The 24,381-nt window shown below is 44.7% G+C and overlaps 1 protein-coding gene across 4 annotated transcripts; it reads right to left on the reverse strand.

The window, feature by feature from the left end:
• Positions 1 to 1,837: 1,837 nt before the first annotated feature.
• c23h9orf78 (chromosome 23 C9orf78 homolog) lies at positions 1,838 to 23,606 on the reverse strand. Of its 4 annotated transcripts, none has more exons than XM_085965368.1 (10): positions 23,390 to 23,606; positions 21,456 to 21,515; positions 18,070 to 18,121; positions 15,895 to 15,965; positions 14,481 to 14,561; positions 11,841 to 12,038; positions 9,434 to 9,570; positions 6,130 to 6,228; positions 3,041 to 3,058; positions 1,838 to 2,745 (listed from the first exon to the last, which is right to left on the reverse strand). In XM_085965368.1, the coding sequence occupies exons 1-10, from the start codon at positions 23,416 to 23,418 to the stop codon at positions 2,654 to 2,656; spliced, it is 837 nt and encodes a 278-aa protein (XP_085821494.1). In that variant the 5' UTR covers positions 23,419 to 23,606; the 3' UTR covers positions 1,838 to 2,653. The 4 variants fall into 4 exon arrangements, with proteins under 4 accessions (XP_085821494.1, XP_085821491.1, XP_085821493.1 ...); XM_085965365.1 differs by having other exon boundaries at positions 23,385 to 23,606; XM_085965367.1 differs by lacking the exon at positions 23,390 to 23,606 and adding an exon at positions 22,712 to 22,864.
• Positions 23,607 to 24,381: the final 775 nt, after the last annotated feature.

Raw genomic sequence — 24,381 nt, forward strand, 5'->3', positions numbered from 1 at the left:
TTTGAATAATCACCACTGGCCATCCAAGTGAAAATTCTGATTCTTTAGCATGGAAGGGTCAGGACAATGAATTTAAAACACCTTGGTATATATGCCTGTGCTCGCTGACCTACACTGGCTCCCAGTTGAGCAGCTCCTCTAATTCTGCCCTCTTGAGCATTCCTGATTATAATCAACCATTGGTGGCCGTGCCTTCTGTTGCCTTGGCCCTAGGTGCTGGAATTCCCTGCCTAAACCTCTCTTTCCTCCTTTAAGACATTCCTTAAAACCTACCTCTTTGACCAAGCTTTTGGTCACCTGCCCAAATTTTTTCATCTTATAATATACTCCTGTGCAGCGCCTTTGGACATTTTACTATGTTAAAGGCGCTATATAAATACAAGTTGTTGCCATTACAGCCTACGTTCTTCACCTGATAGTTTGTGTTCCTTGATTGAACCATTCCTCTGATCCCAAAAGGGCTGTTGGTCATTCCATTGCGGGGGGGGGGTTGGTCACTGATCACCTTTGCCCATCTCCAGAGCCTTTAATTCACGTCAAAACCAGATACTTGGTGAGCTCCATTTTTGAAGACATTAAACAGCGTAACACTATCTACATTTGATGGGAAACTATTGTAGATATTATACACATACACACGGCGGGAGAAATTATTTTCTTCTATCCTTACTTGAGGCTTTGTATCTGTGCCCTCCAATCCTGTGATCAAAGTTTGACGACCTTCCATCCACGCTATCCATACTTTCCACCACTTCACAACTAACCGTTCACGCATAGCTTTGGGTTTTGAGTCTTGCTGTAATTTACCCGATTCTTGTATCCTCTACACTATCAATTTATTATTTAAGACATGGGGCCTGCAGTTGTACTTAATATTCCAAATATGGTTTTACCATTGTTAAATTGCATCCATCAAATTGCATAAATGATTTCATACAAGCCATAGTGGCTGTGGAAGTAATGTTAATTGATTTTCAAACACCAGCCATTGCCCCATTACTTGCTGACTGATGGTCACCTGTCTTGTGAAACTTTGCAGAGAGAACCATGAACTTAACTTTTTTTAAAAAGTGCATCAATTAAACGATGTAAAAGTAGGAATAGACTGGATGTTGGATGCTTCTCCCCCCCACCCACCCACCCAGAGAGTAGTGAGCCGCTGGTGTGGCGGGTGCCCACTCTACACCTTCAAGAGGGAGCTGGACTGGGGCAGAGATCGCATCATCTAGAAGGTAAGTGTCTTTATAGACAATACGTGATCTGGACTGGTTTTGATCACCTGAGGGGGGTCAGAATCTGAGTATTTTTTCCCCCTTATTGGCCCTGGGTTTTCCCAGATTATATAGTTGTGAGGGTAGGAGGGGCAGAAAGGGGAGAAGTGTCTAGTCATGGTGGTGAGGCAGGCTTGACGGGCCAGCTAGTCTTTTCCTGCTTGTTATTTTTGTATGTTTGTCAGCCAGAAATTTTCCCTTCATTATGTCGACCTAATTTGTGCAGGGCGCTTGAATGCAATGAACCTTTTGCTAGACTGGTCTCGTGGCCCAATGCCAGCAACAGATTTAATGCTACCAGAAGGACCTTCCTTCCTCAATACTGTAGATGAAGTAGCAGAGGATCTAAAACAGACAGAAGTTTGTTTTGCTCTCGGACAGCACGTCTGGGTTCTTGAACCGTCTGCTAATGCAAGAGTAATGCGGATGGCTCATCCTCTCACTTACTGATTTATCTTGTCTACCTTAGGTACCCTAGCAGAGTTTGGGAACTCTATGGCACAGTACCACGAATATAGGTTTCCTAATTGCATATAGAATGCCATGCAAAATAAACCAGGAAAGCATTTTTATAAAATTAAACAAGGATAAGAAATTTATTTTGGATGCAATTACAGCACAAAGAAGGTAAGACATTAACCATAAACCTGAAGAATGAATGTGAAAGCTACCTCTCCTCAACTTAATTTACAAACAGAAATTATTGTATCACATTATTGAGTGAGTGAGTTATTGAGCAGTTTTGTGGATGAGTGAGTGAATTAAATAGGAATCGAACCCGATTTTAGGAGATGAGATTACTTGGTTCTGGAACAGTGTGTCACTGTGCATCACGACAACACCATATGTGACACAATCCCGTTAAGATAATGTCACTGTCAGAACTACAAACTGGTGCACTAGAGCTACCCCAGTTCTGCAGAGGTGATAAGATTGTCCTGTGCCATCATAGATTCCTCCAATTCAGCTTTTATACAGGATTCAGAAGTGGAAATTGATATAAACGACCATGGCACAGAGGACGACGGTCAAGATAAGCTCACACCTCACTTATTATTCCCCGTTATATTGAGATATTTTTGAAATTAAAGTTATATTTTCCATTGCAGTCTGATCTGCCACTCAGCTTAGACACAAAGCAATGAAAACAGTTCAAAGATGGTGTGAAGCAGGGAACTTTTCTCCGAGTCCATTATACCATGATGTACTCTGACGTAGCATTAGACAGAACAGTGTAGGTTCACTCCTGAAAGCCAAACTACTGCCCATTTTCCCCCCCAAACAGTTTTAAACTGATCAAGTCTTGTTTTTACACGAGGAGTTTAGGATGCACTAAAAGCTGGATTTTCTTGTTGTTTAAAACAGAACAATCGAGCCGCCCGTCAGTACCTTCTGCTCATTTTCTTGAACTTTTCGTAATGGTAGTCATCTGTTGCCTTTTCGTTGGAAGGGCGTTTGCGATTTGGAGGAGATTCTGCACAACAAAGGAAGGGCATTTTTAATACTTGCGCTGCAGTGACCTCTTAAAAAGCAACAAATCATTAGAATTTAAAACAGAAAATACAGCTCGCCCAAAACTGACTTTAAAGAGATGGAATACGTAGACAGCAATGATTGAGTGAAGTACTTTGAAGGAATCGCCTTAACACCATCACCCACGTCCCTGCGGCAAACTAATGTGTACAGGAAACCAGTGAGGATCACCGGGGGAGGAGGGGGGGGGCTTAAAATGGGATCTCCATTGGTAAGCATTACACGGTAGCACTTACCCATAACATTACCATCTCCTGTTTAATGTGGAAAAAGCTCAGATTAGAATTACAATGTTCATTACTCTTTGTATTTCATTTTATAAAAAAATTCACCACAGCAAACTGGGCTGAACTATTAATGGGTAAACCTACAGTGGGAAGTAATCAAAGCAGCATTTTGTACGATACAAAACTAGTAAATAGCCATAAAAGGATCCATTTCTGGTAGTTAAGCAACCCTGGTCAACAAATGAGGTAAGAAACTGTATCAAGCTAAAAGGGGCTTACGCACATGCAAGGAAAAGTGGAAATCCAGTGGACTGGAAGAGCTATAACAAGCAACAAAGGGATACAAGGAAAGCAATGACTGGTGCAAAAAAGGGAATACGAAAGGGCTATCAAAGCTAACCGTAAATGTTTTTATAAATATATTGAGAGCGTGGTAAGGGGGAAATATGGGCCCATTAAAGACAGATGCAGGTGAGCCTATAATGAACAATAAGGAAATGGCAGACTTGTTAAATTAGTACTTAGTATATTTTTCACTGGAGGAAGAGGACAAGATACCAGTGATATTTAAACTGAGTCAAGTGCAGGAACTTACTGGACTTAATACAAGTAAGAAACTGGTAATGGAAAAAATAATGGGACCCAAGATAGACAAATCTACAAGACCTGATGGTTTCCACCCCAAGGTATTAAAATAGGTGAGGAAATTGCAGATGCGTTAATCATAATTTTTTTAAAGCTCTCTGGATTGGAAAATTGTAAACGACACTCCATTATTTAAGGGAGGGAGAAACCAGGAAACTACAGAACGGTCAGTTTATCAGTTGTGAAGAGGTTACTGGAATCTATCATCAGGGACAGAGACACTGAGCACTTGGACAAGTATGAGCTGACCAGAGTCAGCATGGAATAGTGATGGGCAGAGGATATATCTGACTAATCTAGTTGAATTTTCTGAGGAGCTCACCAACATGGTGGTTAGGGGAGTGTCTTATATATGTTGTCGATATGGACTTCCAGAAAGCATTTGATAAAATAAAAGTGCATGGAATTGGAGGTAAACTTATGACATAGGTTGCTTATTGGTTGGGAGGCAGGAGACACAGCAGGGACATAGGGAATGTAGTGATTGACATAAGTGGTCTTTCCCAGGGATCTGTACCTTTCACTATATATTAATGACTTGGGTAAAGGAATAGAGAGTTGTATATCCAAATTTGCATATGGCATCAAGTTAGAAGACACAGTAAGTTGTATTGATGGAAGCAGGAAGTTACAAAGGCACAAAGTGAATGGGGAAAACTGTGGCAGATGGAGTTCAACGTGAGGACATCCACTTTGGATCCAAGAAACGCAAATCGGAATATTTTCTTAATAGCGAGCGACTAGGAACTGGAGGAGCAAAGGAATTTGGGTGTCCATGTACACAAAGCTAGTGCACAGGTACAAAAGTAATCAAAAAGGCAAATGGAATGTTGGCCTTTATCTCAAGGGTTGGAATACAAAGAGGAAGAACTGAGGCTTCAGTCGTACAGAACCTGGGTCAGACCCCATCTGGAGCACTGCACCTCAGGAAGGATCTATTGCCCTTGGATGGAGTGCATCGCAGATTCACCAGAATGAAACCGTGGCTCAAAGGATTAAATTATACGGACAGGTTGCATAAACTTGGCTTGAGTTTAGAAAGTTGAGGGTGATCTAATTAAGGTGTTTAAAATGATGAAGGGATTCAAGAGAGAGAAACTATTCCCTCTGGTGGGGGAATCCGGAACAAGGGGGCACAATTTTAAAGTGAGAGCTAGACCATTTAGGAGTGAAATCAGGTTCTTTCCACACAGTAAAAGGTATCAGAAATTGGAACTCTTTTCCCCCCAAAAGGCTGTGGTTGCTGGGTCAATTGAAATTTTCAAGATTGAGATCAATAGACTTTACTTGGGTAAGGGAATCAAGGAATATGGATCAAAGATGGATATGTGCACAAATCGTTGAAGGTGGCAGGGCAGGTTGAGAAAGCAGTTAAAAAAAAGCATACGGGATCCTGGGCTTCATGAATAGAGGTATAGAGTACAAAAGCGTGGAAATTATGATGAACCTGCATAAAACACTGGTTTGGCCTCAACTGGGAGTATCGTGTCCAATTCTGGGCACCACACTTTAGGAAGGATGTGAAGGCCTAAGAGAGGGTGCAGGAAAGATTTACGAGAATGATTCCAGGGATGAGGGACTTCAGTTACGTGGGTAGACTAGAGAAGCTGGGGTTGTTCTCCTTAGAGCAGAGAAGGCTGAGAGGAGATTTGATCGAGGTGTTCAAAATCATGAGGAGTCTGGACAGAGTAGATAGAGAGAAACTGTTCCCATTGGCAGAAGGGTCGAGAACCAGAGGAGACAGATTTAAGGTGATTGGCAAAAGAACCAAAGGCAACATAAGAAAAAACTTGTTTACGCAGTGAGTGGTTAGGATCTGGAATGTACTGCCTGAGGGTGGTGGAGGCAGATTCAATCATGGCTTTCAAAAGGGAATTGGATAAGTACCTGAAGGAAAACATTTTGCAGGGCTACGGGGAAAGGGCGGGGGAGCGGGACTAGCTGAAGTGCTCTTGCAGAGAGCCAGCATGGACTCGACGGGCCGAATGGCTTCTTGCTGTGCTGTAACCATTTATGATTCTATAAAGGTGGGTATAAATTGAGTTTAATTACAGATCAGCCATGATCTGACTGAATGGCACAACAGGCTCAAGCAGCTGAATGGCCTCCTCCTGTTCCTATGAGTCCTTCTCCTTTCCCTCTGCTAATGCTCTGTATCCAGCGATAAGGAGGGGTGCAAGACCAGTGTCGGCCAACAGGTGCTTAGATCTTTGTTCTGTAGAACCAACTATGCTTCCCATGTGGCCTCCCTTGGATAGCCTGGCTCAGACCAGGAACCCGCTGTGTGAGGAATTACGGGTGTCCTGGCTAACCACCCTCCGAATGAAGTGGAATTGAAAGTAGAAAACTGCGAGTTTTAATCTGCAGCCAGTAGTCTGAATTTTTAAAGTATTATTGGTGTGATCCATTGCCTTACTAAGACTGACAATGAAATGCTGACATTCTCTACTTACGTTCAGGTTCTGGTTTATCAGTGTCTCCCACTCTCAGGGGCCGAGGTTTGGCCTCCTCTTTATTGCGTTTTGCAGGTGCGTGCAATTCCTCCCGGTAGACTACAACAGAGAACACAACAGCAATGGGAAACGTTTACCGAGGACTCTGTCGGCACTTAGCTCAAAGCCTTCTGAACCATTTTATATTTTTTAAACTACTGCACTTTATAAGAAAATGTAATTTAAGTCCCTGCAGCTGCAATGTCATTCCTCGAAGCAGAGGTCTATAATCAGGATCAATGGGAAGAGACACAGACTTTTTCAGCAGTAAAGATGACCATTTTTCCCAGCCTAGAATATAGGTTCCACTTTCTTGACTGGCGAGTCTCAAACAGTGCAAAGTTTTACTTGGTTGTGTAGGACGTGTGAAATTGATGGGCAGGAACAGACCAGCTGGTCCATCCAGTCTGCCTCACACCATGATGGCTGATGCAGCAAGACTAAACACTCCCCTGCAGCCATGGCATCTCCTGGGAGAGGCAAAATATGAGAGAAAAACCACAGGGCCAGTAAGGGAAATAATACTCTGGAAAATCCCTCTGTGCCCCCTTGGGCAACCAGGAGAAGGGAAGTAGAAGCTGCCCCCCGACCTCCACTGCTGGGATGTGGGTGTCCCTGGCAAAGTCGGCATTTATTGCCCATCCCTAATTGCCCTCGAAGGTGGTAGTGAGCCATCTTGACAACCGAGTGGCTCGCTAAGCCATTTCAGAGGGCGGTTAAGAGTCAACCACATTGCTGTGGGTCTGGAGTCACATATCGGCCAGACCGGGTAAGGGCGGCAGATTTCCTTCCCTATGGTGAACCAGATGGGTTTTTACGACAATCCGGTAGTTTCATGGTCACCATTATGGATACTGGCTTTTTTATTCCAGATTTATTTAATTTACTAAATTTAAATTCCACAGCTGCCATGGTGGGATTTGAACTCGCGTCATTAGTCCAGGCCGCTGGCTGAATAGTCCAGTAACACAACCACTATGCCACCGTTGCCGACGCCTGCCAACAGTGCAGGCCTGGGGGCAGTTCCAATACGGGAAATGGTTTGTACCGCGAGAAGAATATAACTTTCAGACCGTCTGGGGTCAGAGGGGAAACAAATGTCAAAGAAAATCCCAAAGAAAAAGGAATGGGATAAACTCCACACCCTCCCCCTCTATTGTGTACTCAGTTTGTAACAGCCAAGAACACAGCCTATTATTTTCAGGTAATTTTTATTCTTCCAAGCAATAGCTTTGAATCCAGAAGTAGGCTATGCAAAGGCTGTATTAAGTGAATAATGGAGCATCCTGAGGGAGTGGTTCACATTGGAAGGGAGGATCCCTGCACACACATACAGGGGTCCCTTACCGACAAGACCACACATGAACCTCAATCAGCCAAAATGGATTGTCCCTCATGCATTTTGGCATTTAAAATGAGCACTGTGGTACTGTCATAAGGAACAAAAGTCCTGGTTCATATAGCAGCTTATCATGTGCCTCAAATATCAAGATGCTTCATAAGAACATAAGTAGTAAGAGCAAGAGTAGGCCATACAGCCCCTCGAGCCTGCTCCGCCATTCAATAAGATCATGGCTGATCATCGACCTCAACTTCACTTTCCCGCCCGATCCCCATATCCCTTGATTTCCCGAGAGTCCAAAAATCTATCGATCTCAGTCCTGAATATACTCAAAGACTCAGCATTCACAACCCTCTGAGTGAAGAAATTCCTCCTCATCTCAGTCTGAAATGGCCGACCCCTTATCCTGAGACTATGCCCCTTAGTTCTAGACTCTCCAGCCAGGGGAAACAACCCCTCAGCATCTGCCCTGTCAATCCCCTTCAGCATCTTGTATGTTTCAATGAGATCACCTCTCATTCTTCTAAACTCCAGAGAGTATTGGCCCATTCTACACAATCTCTCATCATAGGACAGCCCTCTCATCCCAGGCAAGGAATTGCTTCTGAAGTGCAGCGGCCATTATGTATGCAACACAGCAGTCATTTTGTACGAAGTTAAGATCCCACAAATAGCAATGACTGATCAGTTGAATGATTTATTTATATTTTGGTGGGTGTAAATGTTGACTAGGACACTGGGGGGGAATCCCCTGCTTTTCAAGTAGTACCATGGGATATTTGACATCCCCCTAAACAGGCAATCGGGACCTCGGTTCAATGTCTCACCTGAAGGACAGTGCCTTTGATAATGTAGCACTACTCCAGCACTGCACTGGAGTCTCAGCCTAAGTTAGTGGCTTAAACCCACAGCCCTCTCGCTGCCGAGTCAGAAGTTACCAACTAAGGCAACGTGACAGCACTGGGCTATAAACCTGCCATTTAGTTACAGTTACACGCCACAGTCCACCGTTAGTCAGAATTAACAAGCGGAGATCCAATGCTGCCCCCTTCCGTCCTTGCAGATCAAAACCAGTGAATACTGCAATAGTGATCAGGACAGATTTGACTCCTTTCAATGGAGCTCCATAGTAAATTCACCATTAGAGCCCTTCAGCCCCCTTGCAGGATTCCTGCCGCCCCGAGACGTGAATTGACAAAATGTCTCCCTGTCCTCGAACAACCCGAGAAGGGAAAAAGCTTGTTCCCTTGGCAATGATCGATCGAATGCTGGCCAAAGCCACGATCCAAACCACTCCCTTTTGCCTTACACCATCATCCCTTTTGTCACTCCTGCCCTCCACACTATCGCAGACCATCCCCATTGTTCTTTCCTCCCCTTTTTCCTGGCTCTGCGCTCTTTAAAAACGATTGAACCTCTAATATCTTCAATTCTGACAAAAAGTCACATAGAAACATAGAAGATAGGAGCAGGAGTCGGCCAGTCGAGCCTGCTCCGCCATTTAATGAGATCATGGCTGATCATCCAAATTCAGTACCCTGTCCCTGCTTTCTCCCCATATCCCTTTAGCCTCAAGAAATATATCTAACTCCTTCTTGAATATATTTAATGAATTGGCCTCAACTGTCTTCTGTGGTAGAGAATTCCACAGGTTCACCACTCACTCGCTGGGTGAAGACATTCACCCACAGACCTGTAGCATTAACTCGGTTTCTCTCTCCACAGATGCTGCCCGACCAGCTGAGTGTTTTCCAGCATCATCGGTTTTTATTGTCGGATTTTCAGCATCCGCAGTATTTTGCTTTTGTGTTCGGTCTAAATTGAAGCTGACTGGTCATCTGGGACACATTTACACAAGGCAATCCCTGTGCAGGAAACTGCAACACTAATAAAGATCGGTATCGGAGACGTGTCGATACTTACAGCGGTTGTGCTGAACGTAATTGACCGCGATGTTGGTGGGCACGAAGGAGGTGCTGTTATCCTTCTTCTTGTTGCGTTGTTCTGCCAGGAGCTGGGCTTTTGCCTCTTCAGTGCTGATAATATTCTTTATTTTTGCACTTAAAATTAAATTAAAAAGTGCAGTCAATGGCAACATGAGGGGAAAAAATGTTTTCCCACAGCGAGTTATGAGCTGGAATGCGCTGCCCGAAAGGGCGGTGGAAGCAGATACAATATTAACTTTCAAAAGGGAATTGGATAAATGCTTGAAGTGGAAACATTTGCAGGGCTGTGGGGAAAGAGCAGGGGGAGTGGGGACTAACTGGAGAACTCTTGCAAAGAGCCGGCACAGGCAGAACCGACTGAATGGCCTCCTTCTGTGCTGTATTATGCTAGGATGCTGCTGTAACTAGAAACAAACATCACTGGTTCCTTGAAGTCTTGCTCTCTTGGAAATAGAAGACCTGAGGGTAATTTGATACAAGTATTTAAGATTATGAGGTGTTTGGAGAAAGTGGATTCAGAATCATTTTTTCTCTGCAGAATACCAAATTCAAGAACATATTAAGGATGACAAAAGAAAGTGGGAAACTCAGGCAAGAATTTTTCAGTGAAACAACAACAACAACTTGTATTTATATAGCGCCTTTAACGTAGTAAGACGTCCCAAGGCGCTTCACAGGAGTATTTTAAGACAAAGAAATTTGACACCGAGCCACATAAGGAGGAGAGAGAGCCGGAGAGGTTTAGGCAGGGAATTCCAGGGCTTAGGGCCCAGGCAACCAAAGGCACGGTCACCGATGGTGGAGCGATTATAATCAGGGATGCTCAAGAGAGCAGAATTAGAGGAGCGCAGAGATCTCGGGGGGGGGGGGGGGGGGGGGGGTTGTGGGGCTGAAGGAGATTACAGGAGATAGGGAGGGGCGAGGCCATGGAGGGATTTCAAATTAAGGATGAGAATTTTGAAATCGAGGCGTTGCTTAACTGGGAGCCAATGTAGGTCAGCGAGCACAGGGGTGATGGGCGAACGGGACTTGGTGCGAGTTAGGACACAGGCAGTCTTATCAAAGGGTGATAAATGTGTGTAACAGGGTATCTGCAAGGGTGGTAGAACAGGGAACTATGACTGGTTCAAAAAGGGGCTGGAAAAGTTCCCGTCAGCAACTAGAATTCAGGGTTAAGATTTAGAAATGCGTCACGATGATCTTGTGGGAAGTTGGATGGGTAGAGTAGGTGAACCAGCTGTCTACCCCTGCCTGAAAACTGGGCTTTGTTACTATGTAATTGAAAGTATACAAGGAGTCTCAAAAGGTCTAGTGGCAGACTATTGGAATTCCAGTACCAAAACACATGGAGTCTGAATATTAAATTCAAAAAGTGCATATTGACACCGGTGTCAGCCAATGAGTTCGAGGCAGGGCAGGACTTAACAGCAAACAGAGTCTATTTACTCAGCAAACATCAGAGTCTATTTAAAGAGAGTCTCTGCGCCCTATAGCAAACAGAACTCACGACCGAAACTACAGCAGAGCCTCCAGCAAACATAATACAAATTATGTGAGTAAAATCAATCCCAGTCACTTACAGCAGTGCGTGATTGACGGGGGAATTACCCAATCATCTCCATTCTGGCCAGGACTTGTGGTGTCACTGTATGCAGCCTGTTAAATTGAATTTATACACACACACCACAGGATATGTTTATCATTAGTGAAATTGCACCCTCTTTTTGCAACTTGCTGGATAAAGCAAGAGAAATTGTGAGGTTTTGCAATTATTGTTATAAGAGCATAAGAAATAGGAGTCGTCGGCCATACAGCCCCTCGAGCCTGCTCCGCCATTCAATAAGATCATGGCTAATCCTCAACCTCAACTTCACTTTCCTCCACTATCCCCGTATCCCTTGATTCCATTAGTGTCCAAAAATCTATCGATCTCCGTCTTGAATATACTCATCGACTCAGTATCCAGAGCCCTCTGCGACAGAGAATTCCAAAGATTCACAACCCTCCAAGTGAAGAAATTCCTCATCTCAGTCCTAAATGGCCGACCCCTTATCCAGAGACTATAACCCCTAGTTCTAGACTCTCCAGCCAGGGGGAAACAGCCTCTCAGCATCTACCCCGTTAAGCCATTTAAGAATTTTACACATTTCAATGAGATCGTCTCCCATTCTTATACACTCCAGAGAATATAGGCCCATTCTACTCAATCTATGATTATTGTTGCCAAAAGGTGTTGGTTGATGGGATAGAATAGCCTGCCAGATAAAGAGCATTGTGCGACTGGGACCACGGTAACTGGATTTTTCAGTGGTATAATCCCATCTGTGCTTCAGTTTCTTCAAATGGCCGTTACAGTTGAACTAAAAGATAAACAAAACACTTACTCAATGCCCAGATCCACCTCAGGAATGCCACTCAGCATCTGATTGGATAACATTTCCTCTGTGCGTTTGGCAGACGAAACGTTGATATTATCGGGCAGTTCGTAGAGTTGGTCCTCTGGGTTTTTGACCTTTGTCTTCTGTTCCTCGTTCTCCAGGATTCCCTTCCTCCTCTTCAGCTCTGTCTCGATGTACTTCATCCTGACACGGAAGAAATGGTCACTCTCCAGTACAGTGATGAATTAAACAGAGTAACAAGTCACAATAGGTCAAGAGCTTCAAAGTCCCTTAATGTCTTGTGTTACAACTGCTGCTGGGAAGCAAGGAGGAAATTAGTTCCCACCCCCACAGACATCCCATAAATGTGGCAAGCAAAGTATTTGCCCAAGTTATTTTTAATGCTACATAGAATGTCAAGGCTTTGGAGAGGGTGCAGAGGAGATTTACTAGAATGGTACCAGAGTTGAGGGACTTCAGTTATGTGGAGAGACTAAGAAGCTGGGACTGTTCTACTTAGAGCACAGAAGGTTAAGAGGAGATTTAATAGAGGTGTTCAAAATTACAATGGGTTTTGATAGAGTAAGGGGTAATTGTTTCTACTGGCACGAGGGTCGGTAACCAGAGGACAACAGATTTAAGATAATTGGCAAAAGAACCAAAGGGGAAGAGGAGAATTTTTTTTTAAATAAACACAGCGAGTTGCGATCTGGAATGCCCCGTCTGAAAGGGTGGTGGAAGTAGATTCAATAATAACTTTCAAAAGGGAATTGGATAAATACTTGAAAAGGAAAAATTTAACAGAGCTATGGGGAAAGAACAAGGGAGTGGGACTAATGTGATAGCTCTGTCAAAGAGATGGTACATGCACGATAGGCCGAATGGCCTCCTTCTATGATTTTAACAAGAATAATCCTTGGACATTATTTTTTCAATTCAATGTTTCACCCTCAACTCTTTTCCCTTCTCAATTGTGTTTTGCAAGAGTTGATAGCATTATAACTGAGAACTACTGTCCTTAGTGAAAAAGCTCTACACAGCTTAAAGAGCAGTGCAACCTACAACCACTTTAAGTGGGTTACTGCAATTGGCAATCAGATTTATTTCCCCACATAGAGTGGGTATAGGTTAATTTTGAACGATAATCAGATTGGAAAGTGGGCCCCCCTCCCCGGGAACTTCTGGTCATGCAAAAAAACACATTACAGAGGAGTCAAAGTTCATATTGATCAAGAGGTACTGAACCAAAACACTCCAAGTAGCAGAGTTTGAACTTCCATACCAGTGCTTCCGACATGTCTTCCTTTTCCCTCAACCGAGGATTCCCCTCTACCGTGGTTGACACGGCCCTTGACTGTGTCCATTCCATTTCCCACACTTCTGCTCTCACCCCATCCCCTCCCTGCCAGAACCACGATAGGGTTCCCCTTGTCCTCACCTTTCACCCCACCAGCCTCCACATTCAACAGATCATCCTCCGCCATTTCCGCCACCTCCAACGTGATCCCACCAACAAACACATCTTTCCCTCACCTCCCCTTTCAGCATTCTGAAGGGACCGCTCCCTCCGCGACACCCTGGTCCACTCCTCAGTCACCCCTAACAGCCCTTCTCCTTCGCCTGGCACCTTCCTGTGCAAGCGCAGGAGATGCAACACATGCCCTTTTACCTCCTCCCTTCCCACTGTCCAGGGCCCCAAACACCCCTTCCAGGTGAAACAGCGATTTACTTGTACTTCTTGCAATTTAATATACTGTATTCGCTGCTCACGATGCGGTCTCCTCTACATTGGGGAGACCAAACGCAGATTGGGTGACTGCTTTGCGGAACACCTCCGTTCAGTCCACAAGGGTGACCCTGAGCTTCCGGTCGCCTGTCACTTTAATTCTCCACTTCACTCCCACTCTGATCTCTGTCCTCGGCCTCTTACATTGTTCCAATGAAGCTCAACGTAAGCTCGAGGAACAGCACCTCATCTTTCGATTAGGCACTTTACAGCCTTCCGGACTAAACACTGAGTTCAACAATTTCAGATAATAATCCCTGCCCCCATTTTTCATGCTGTATGATTTTGCCATTCCCATTTGCAACATTTTATCTTTCCTGGCTCTTACATAAGCACAACATGTTCTTTCAATCCCTTCCTCTCCTCCCTCCCCTTTCTCTGCAACGGCTTAATATCTGTTACATGTCCAGCTTTTTCCAGTTCTGATGAAGGGTCCCAGACCTGAAACGTTATCTCTGTTTCTCTCTCCACAGATGCTGCCTGGCCTGCTGAGTATTTCCAGCATTTTCTGTTGTTATTTCAGATTCCAGCATCCGCAGTATTTTGCTATTGTATTAGAGTTTGAACAGTTATTTTTTTCCCCTGAAATAGATGAGCCTTGTACAATAGAGGAACTTTGGGGATTCAGGATTACATTGCTTGTGCCAGAGATAGCCTCAGGCCAACAAGGACAAGATTACCTGCCTGTCAGGTGCGTGGGTACAACAGATCACTCGGATGGTGGCCTGTATAGTGCAACAATGCACGTAACTAAATTTAGAGAGTGTGAGTGTGCGCACGCTGGTACAGCAAAACGAGGAGAAAAAAAAACAAGGTCATTCTCCCATTTCAAAGCAGTGCGACGCAAGGTCGAGACGTACATGTCGGCATCCTCATCACGTCGGTTTGTCTCCACTGAAAATGACGTGCCCAAGTTTAAGTCGGTGTCTTCCTCTTCGACCCTGGAAGAGAAGAAAACATGTTCAATTCTTCAGTCAGTTTCGAGGGACAACAGGGTCAGACCCACGAGTGTATTACCGACAGACTAATCGTTATTCTGCCAAAACCTGTTGAGGGCTGCAGTGGCATTTTGGAATCACAAAAAAGACTTGCATTTATATAGAATCTTTCACGACCACCGGACGTCCCAAAGTGCTTTACAGCCAATGAAGTACTTATGAAGTGTAGTCACTGTTGTAATGTAGGAAACGCGGCAGTCAATCTGCACACAGCAAGCTCCCACAAACAATGAGATAATGACCAGATAAATTGTTTTTGTTATGTTGATTAAGGGATAAATATTGGCCCCAGGACACCGGGGATAACTCCCCTGCTCCTCTTCGAAATAGTGCCATGGGATCTTTTACGTCCACCTGAGAGCGCAGACGGGACCTCGGTTTAACGTCTCATCCGAAAGACGGCACCTCCGACAGTGCAGCACTCACTCAGCACTGCACTGGGAGTGTCAGCTTAGATTTATGTGCTCAAGTCTCTGGAGTGGGATTTGAACCCACAACCTCCTGATTCAGAGGAGAGTGCGCTACCCACTGAGCCACAGCTGCAAAGATTGCAGGCACTTTATAACTGTTACGACACCAGCACGTTCTCCCAAGGATGGAGCCGATCGCAGGTTCATGCTTGCGATTTCCCCAAGTGCTGAATTCCAGATGTCAGCCGTGCCGCTGTGGGAACAGGCAGAATGCCAGCCAAGTGCTTCCATGCAGATTGAAGGTTTTGGGGGGTGGGGGGGGGGGGGGGGCGGAAGTCTCCTCCCAAATTTTGCCCACGTACCTCACACCAGCTGATTTCAAGGTGGGGAGGGGCGGGGGGAGCGAGCCTGCCCTGGCTTTAGTTTGACAAGATAGAGGGAGGGAGCAAACATTTCAAGATATGTGCTTACATCTTTGTCTCAGATGCAAGTCAAGTAAACAACATAAAACGTCAGAGCGCTATTTTATTTCCCCACATGTTTCCTTACCATACGAGTCAAGAATAGACAAGCAAAAAGCAAACAGAATAAGCAAAACTACATGTTCTCTAATACCACAGAAACAATGGGGATCCACATAGATTAAATGTCACAAAGTATGCAGCGACATGACTGCCAATTTGTATTCTTGAAAGCTACAACAGATGTTAATTCCACTTTAGGTTGGGCCTGAAGAATAGCTCTTTCAAAAGAGTCGACACGGGCACGATGGGCCGAATGGCCTACTTCTGTGCTGTACAATTCTATGAAATAATAAAATTAGCAAATAAATGGCAGATTGTGTGTTACTTTTCTGATTTCCCCACCTTTCTCGCTTTCTGTCCTTTATTATCTTCATGTCGATCATGCCGCCAGTCTTCAGTTTAAAGGGGTCATCCTGTGCGCAGCAAAAAAGATGCTGTCAGTTTTTAAGCGTATTTTCAAACAAAAACAATCTCTTGTACACAATTCTCCTTCAACATCAGTAGTGGACAAGTAAAATTCCCAGCTCAGTGACACATTACCCCAATCACAGAGTGACTTAACCTGTAGTTATACAGCGGCGTTCATGCAGAAGGGCACCTCGCTGCTTTACAAGAGGAAGAGGACGACACAGAGGAGGAGATGCAAAGAGACTGGGTGGGAAACTAAAGGCATGGTTGAAGGGTTAAGTTTTGAGGAGAGTCTGGAGGCAAAAGAGTGGAAAAAGGCAAAATGGCTTTAACAAATGCCATTTCTTTGCTTTTGCACATTAGAGTCGTCCATGTGCTTAATAGAAAAGCTCATGAACAGCTGTTAAACTGTAGGCTCACCCTTCGCCAGTTGTACAAGCAACTAAGTGTGATACTTACAACTGGGGGGGCGGGGGGGGGGGGGGGGGGGGGGAGTGCAATCGTCAGTGAAACTCCCCCCTCCAGCCATACAGGCCTGGCCAATACAATCAGACCAGCCAGAATACAGAGTGCGCATTTCAAATTACATAGGAACAGGAGGTGGCCATTTAGCCCCTCGAGCTGATCTGCGACCTAACTCCATATACCCGCCTTTGGTCCATATCCCTTAATACCTTTGGTTAACAAAAATCTATCAATCTCAGATTTAAAATTAATAATTGATCAAGCATCAATTGCCATTTGCAGAAGAGTGTTCCAAACTTCTACCACCCTTTGTGTGTGTGTATAGAAGTGTTTCCAAATTTCACTCCTGAAAGGTCTGGCTCTAATTTTTAGACTCTGCCCCCTAGTCCTAGACTCCCCAACCAGCAGAAATAAATAGTTTCCCTCTAGCTACCCTATCAGTTCCCCTTAATATCTTGAAAACTTCAATCAAATCAACACTTAACCTTCTAAATACTAGGGAATACAACCCTAGTTTGTGTAATCTCTCCTCGTAATTTAACCCTTGGAGTCCGGTCTATTAAAAAAACACCGGGGGTGAGGAGGAAAATTATTTTTTAATGCCGTGAGTTGTGATGGTCTGTAATGCACTGCCTGAAAGGGCGGTGGAAACAGATTCAACAGTAACTTTCCAAAGGGAATTGGATAAATACTTAAAAAGGAAAAATTTGAAGGGCTATTGGGAAAGAGCTGGGAAGTGGGACAAATTTATTAATTAAATAAATCTGGAATTAAAAAACCTAGTACAGGAAACTTTTTTTTAATCCGGCACCGACAGGACCGGCGTAGTGCCGGCTTATCAAAAAGTCCGGATTACAGAGAGTTATAGTAAAAGGTACGAGAGCTCCGTACACAGCAATAAATCCAGGCTTCCCTGTTGCTTAGCAACAGCTGCAAGAAACCCGGCCAAAGACCAAGCGTCCCTGTTGCTTAGCAACAAGTGCAGAAACCCCCGATTACACAGCCAAGAATCAAGAAACGGCCACTAATATGAAGAAAAACTTAACTGAACCTGCTCCTGAATTTTGCCGGTTAACCGAGATTTCCGGTTGTTTGGGTGCCGGTAAATCGAGTTTCCTGTATCAGTAATGGTGACCATGAAACTACTGGATTGTCGTAAAAACCCATCTGGTGCACTAATGTCCTTTAGGGAAGGAAATCTGCCGTCCTTACCCGGTCTGGCCTGTATGTGACTCCAGACCCACAGCAATGTGGTTGACTCTTAACTGTCCTCTGAAATGGCCTAGCAAACCACTCCGTTGTCAAGAAGGCAGCTCACCACAACCTTCTCCAAGGCAATTAGGGATGGGCAATAAATGCTGGACATGCCAGCAATACCCACATCCAGTGAGTGAATTTTTAAAAAATTGGAGAGCTTTCAGAGAGCCAGCACGGGCACGATGGGTTGAATGGCCTCCTTCTGCACTGTATGATTCTGTGATAATACAACACAGCAAGCAGTGGTACAGCCCCTTTGACAGTAATGACGAGACCATTAGCCATTTGTAGGGCTTGTGAATTAGGTGATGGCTCATGTTCTGAACACAACGAACTCTTATGATTCGTTGCACTGAAATTGACAGATTATGGCATGTCGCAACTTACCACAGTTGACGATTCTTCCGGTACTTGCTCCCCAACCAGCAGGGCGGCAGCACTGTAACGAGCAACAGAAAGAAGTGACTAAAGGCAGTTTGGGCCCCCACCCCCCACAGTGGCCATTTTGTTTCTGCTTGGCGCTTACTTCTGATGGCACCGCAGAGACTGGAAACTCACTGTCCGAGTTAGCATCACGGATTCTTTTAAATCTTGCTTTCTGAATGACCAGCATGAAGCTCCATTCCATTTAAACCCTCCCTCATTGTCATTTTAAGCTGAACCACACTTCCTTTTTAAAAAAAATACTAGTTCTGTCTTACCCTTTGGTTCGTTTTGTACAACAATGACCTTTTGAACAGGCGCTGCCATTAAATATCCTGGGTGTTGTAGTTGGGTACCAGTTGATTCCACGCTAAATTGCTTTGCCACATTAGGAATATAGGAGTAGTTAAACGAAAAAAGACCAGGGCACGTCTAGTTCGCCTTCTACCAGCCCGGTAGTCGAATGTCACAACTATAATGGAGTTGATGATTAATCACAGTGATCAACCTCTATCAATGAGTCTACAACAGACCCAGACGTGAGGCGAGGAGAACCCCCCAGTGGCAGAACTTTGGGAACCACAGGTCCAAAGTCACCTGTTCCTCCCGAGCACGCGACACTCACCACACATCATGTCTCAGATTACTCATTCACTGTATCCCAAAATGTTATTTTCTGAAAGAAACCTATCTAATCTGCATCTGAATGAATCAATACTAACTGCTTCCACCATCTCCCTAGGGAGCCTGTTCCATAGATTGACCACTCGCTCACTGAAATATAGTTTCCACAGATTAGTTTTGAATTTAACCCCTTCAACACAGGCTGTGTCCTCTGGTTCTACTCTTCTGAACAAGGTGAAACACCTCGTCACGGTCGGCATTATCCAGTCCCTTTAGAATCCTAAAAACAGCAATCAGATCACCTCTCAACTTTCTATTTTCCAGTGAGAACATGCACAATTTGAGAAATCGCTCATTATTCCTCCATCATTCTGGTTGCTCTCTTCTGTATCCTTTCAATAGCTCAATATCCTTTTTGTACTGTGGCAACCAGAACTGTGCACAGTATTCCAAATGATTTATAAGTGGTGGGGTTACCTCACTATTTTGGCTCAATATTGGCCTTTTAATACATCCCAACCTCTGATTTGCTTTACTCGCTGCTGCTGAGCATCGTTACGATAGCTTCACTGTGTCAATCAGGACCCCCAGTTCTCATTTTCCAGGCACATTATTTTATTTTATTTCCATTTAAAAGTCCCTTCTTGGATTTTTTTTGTCCCCCATGTGCATTTCTTTCCATTGAATTTCATCTGCCACCTGTCTGCCCAATTCTCAAGTATATTCAAATCCTCCTGTAGCTTATCCTGTTCTGCTTTGGAGTCTTCGTTAGCTTTGTATCATCTGCGTATTTAGCTTGTGACTCCGAGCTCCAGATCATTCATAAAGATATTAAACAAAAGAGGCCCCAAAACAGACTGTGGGACCCCACTGGTAACATTCTCCAGGCTGATGACAATCCCGGGACCACCACTCTCTGTGTTCCATTGGTCAACCAACTACGTATCCATTAAAAAATATTTCTACTGATTGCCGCTTCCTTTATTTTAACTACCCGTCTTTCCAGAGGAACTGTATCAAAGGCCTTACTGAAATCCATGTACACCACATCCACTGCCTTACCCCTATCCAGCTCCTTTGTCATACCCTCAAGAAAACCAGTAAGTTAAGATTGGCAAGACCTCCCCTTCATGAACCCATAATTGACTATCTTTTAATGATTTTACATCTATCGAAATGCTCCATAATCTTATCTTTAACAAGGGTTTCCACAACTTTAGCCACAATGGATGTCAAACTCACTGGTCTGTAGTTTTGTGGGATACTTTCCATACCTTTTTAAAAAAAAAAAAAAAAATAGGAATAACATTTGCCTTTCTCTAGTTCCCAGGCAGCTCTCCAGTATTCAGTAACTTCTGGAAGATTTGTGCCAGAGTTCCTGCGATTTTCTCCCTTATTTCCTTAAGAATCCTCGGCTGTGTCTTTACCGGCCCCGGAGATTTATTCACCTTATGGCTGCACAGCTGTTCGGCGACCCTGCCGAGAGCGATGTGAATAGTGTCACAGCTTACCCTCTTGCACCCTCGAGTTCCCTTTCCAGATCCAATAAGCTACCCGTCTCCTCCTTGGTGAAAACTGAGCCAAAAAAAACTCGTTTAGCGCTTTTTGCATCAGCTGTCGTTCCCTGGTCCGACCAATGTTCCCTGTGAGCTGCGTGGCAAGCAGCGCTCCCAGGACCCCCGCGCAGCCGGCTTTTCAATGAGGAAAAACCCGGTAGTTTGAGTGGCCCGCGCCAAACAAAATCGCAGGGAACATTGCATCCGACCTCCTTCCAGTGACCCCAACTCCATACTCGGTTTCCCTTAATAGAACTGAAAAACTTAGCCTCATTTCTCTTGCCATATTCAATTCGAAATTTTTCTTTGATGCCCTTTTTACACACAACAACCTGCATCGATACAGCGCCTGACACAGTAAAACATCCCAAGCAATGTTTCCCCTCATTTTTTTTGTATGCGGTCCCTTTAACTTTGCTGCGCGGCCGCTGATCCGCCTGCGAGGTCCCACGTAACACTGGTCGCAAGGCGCTTCACAGGAGCGTTATCAAGCAAAATCTGACATCGAGCCACAGGAGGAGATATTAGGATAGGTCTTGGTCAAAGAGGTCGGTTTTAAGGAGCATTTTAAAGGAGGAGAGGTATAGGTATGCCTTTTGGTATTGAATCCATCTTAATTCTGCACCATTTTCTTTCAATAGCCTTAATTGCTTCGCCCCCCCCCACCCCCGTCACCCCATTTAACCAGACAGGAATGCCCTTAAGCTTGGTGCCTTTGCCCGTGGGTACACGTTGGCCCATCGCATTCAGAATCACCTCCTTGAAGGAACTGCACCAGTTCCTCCACTCTCCTAGCTCACTTTGACAAGACTTCTCAAACACTTATATAAAGTTGGTCCTCTTAAAACGTAGCCATTTGTTTTGGGTTTCAGTAACCTCTCCAATTCTTGTTATGTCAAATGTGATCACATTACAGTCACTGGGACTTAAAGCCTCACCCACCATTGTATTCAGAGCCAAGAAGGAGCTCTGTTGGCACTGATGCAACATGTTGACGTGGCTCCTGTGAAAGCCCCCCGCCCCCACATAAAAGACTTTGGTTCGCAGAAACTCCGAGCTGTAATGATTTGGCACATCCACGTTATATGTACTGTTCACCTGTTACTTTAACATGATGTTCCATGATGGGTACAGGCTGTGCCCATTTTATGCCACATGAATTGCACCTACCTCACTCCATTTTGTCTTCTCCTCAGACTCTGAATTTCTTTCAGCTCATCTAGTTTTGACCTTTGGAAATAAGAAAGTTTACCATTGGTGAATTAGAAAAATGTTTTCTTACACAAAAACACCCCATCAAGAACTTTACAAAAAAAAGGACTTGCATTTCTATAGTGCCTTTCATGACCACCGGACGTCCCAAAGCGCTTTACAGCCAATGAAGTACTTTCTGAAGTGTAGTCACTGTTGTAATGTAGGAAACGCGGCAGCCAATTTTGTGCTCAGCAAGCTCCCACACACAGCAACGTGATAATGACCAGATAAACTGTTTTTGTTATGTTGATTGAGGGATAAATATTGGCCAGGACACCAGGTTTGGGGGGGGGGGGGGGGGGGGAAACTTCCCTACTGCTCTTCGAAATAGTGGCCACGGGATCTTTTACGTCCACCTGAAGGGGGCAGGCGGGGCCTCGGTTTAACATCTCATCCGAAAGACGGCACCTCTGACAGTGCAGCACTCCCTCAGCACTGCACTGGAGTGCCAGCCTAGATTTTTTTGTACAGGGTACTTGCAAAATGTGAATAAAAAATATTTATTCTGTCTGTATGCCGAACAACAGATTGGTAGACTGAAGGTTTCATGTCACTGAATTGAACTTGGGATATCAGAAAAGGTAGAGATGTGAGGATGGTTGGTATAACCTGGCTTGTTCCTAGCAGCCCGTTAATTACAAAGCAGTAGAGACCGTCACCTGACCACTCTGACTGACTAAGTACACAATACGCAAACAAAACTCTTCATAATATCAAGTGTTACCACTATGGGGCACTGCAACTTTATTTCTAGACATTGTTTATAAACTACCATTGCCTAACGCTTATAGGAGCAATCCTGGATCACCTGGACCTAAATTAGGATTGTCTAATAGAAACACTTGATCCATACCTCCTACTTAACTCATTTTAAATTTTAAAAAGGGTACAGTAATTTGGGGCAAGTGTAATGCTGGTTCAGACCTACACACGTGTTGAGAATTTGAATTCAGTTCACTAATGTCCTTTAGGGAAGGAAACCTGACGTCATACATGGTCAGGCCTATATCTGACTCCAGACCCACACCATCGTGATTGACTCTTAACTGCCCTCTGAAATTGGCCCAGCGAGCCACTCAGTTGTATCAAATTGGCAACTATGGATGAACAATAAATGTCAGCTTTGCCAGGGAAGCCCACAACAAATGAATTATTTTAAAATCTTGACCAACCTGGGAGAAGAAGGAATAAATTGTTCATAAAGGAGCAGATACACGCCCACAGTCCTCATGTACGTTATAAGATGTGCTTGTGAATGAGCATAAAACAATGGGCAGAGCTGTCAACATGGAGGAAATCTTAAAGCAAAAAAAAGGGCGACAGTTCCAATCCTTACACAAGCTGAAGGACGTTTTATGAAGTTGAAGACTGAGCCAAATTTGTAAGGTGACTTTAGGCCTCTTAAAAGCTTTGGAGCGAGACAAATCCTTCATTTACTTTACAAAAGCAAACTACTGTGGATGCTGGAGGTCTGAAACAGAAAGAAAGTCCTGGAAAACACTCAGCAGGTCAGAGTGGAGAGAGAAACAAGAGTAAACGTTTCAGGTCGGTGACGAAAGGTTTCCCTCTCCACAATTGCGGAGTATTTCCAGCATTGTCTGGTCCTCCTTCATGTACCTTTTAGCTGGCAAGCAAGACAAATAATGAGTTTGTGCATATTGAACAATAATTGTTCAAAAATGGGGTTGGGAGTTGATCCAAACCGAGTGGACGGGTCTCAAAGGGGAGGGGAGGAGGTGGAAACATATATATTATATCCTGGTCAGAAATGTCTGTCATAATCCCAATATTTATATCACTTTATAAGCTTTTGTATTTTCTGAGCAGGGAGGCCTCGGCCCTCACCTAACCTCCACCACCCGCTGCTCGTCCTCCTCATCCGAGTCGGACTCCTCCTCTCTTCTCCTCCTGTAGCTCTTCCCCGCCGGCATTCCCGGTCCTGGTGGTCGTCGCCTTCTCTCAAAATACAATTAAAATTTTTATAACCGAGCACCAACTCTCTCTCTCGCCTTTCTCACTCCGAGTGAAAAGCTGCGTACTTACAGCAGAAGGAAAGGGGGGGGGGGGGGGGGGGGAAGCCTTTGGCAGATGGACATCGAGTTACTTCCGGTCCGTTCAAATATCTTTCGGCAGCTGCTGCACCACATTACCCACAATGCTCCGGGGGAACTAATCATGTGACCCCCCTCTAAGGGCGTTTACATGAAACAACTTGCATTTCTATAGCACCTTTCACTACCTCAGGACATCCCAAAGCACTTTACAGCCAATAAACAACAACTTGTATTTATATAGCACCTTTAACATAGTAAAATGTTGTACAGGGCCTTGGTGAGACCACACCTTGAGTATTGTGTGCAGTTTTGATCGCCTTATCTGAGGAAGGATGTTTTTGCCACGGAGGGAGTGCAGCGAAGATCATTTCCACCCTTCCCTCACCTTCACATGGTCCATCTCTGACTCTTCCCTTCCCTTCCTCGACTTCTCCGTCTCCATCTCTGGGGATAGGTTATCGACCAATATTCACTACAAGCCCACTGACTCCCACAGCTACCTGGACTACACTTCCTCCCACCGCACTCCCTGTAAGGACTCTATTCCATCCGCCCAGTTTCTCCGTCTCCGCCGTATCTGCTCCGACGATGCCACCTTCCACACCAGTGCTTCAGACATGTCTTCCTTTTTCCGCAACCGAGGATTCCTCTCTACCGTGATTGACACTGCCCTCGACCATGTCAGTTCTATCTCCCGCACTTCTGCCCTCACCCCTGCCCCTCCCTCCCGGAACCACGATAGGGTTCCCCTTGTCCTCACCTTTCACCCCACCAGCCTCCACATTCAA

Source organism: Somniosus microcephalus, chromosome 23, assembly GCF_052327205.1.
Source record: "Somniosus microcephalus isolate GS21.2 chromosome 23, FLI_Smic_1.0, whole genome shotgun sequence".
NCBI lineage: Eukaryota > Metazoa > Chordata > Chondrichthyes > Squaliformes > Somniosidae > Somniosus > Somniosus microcephalus.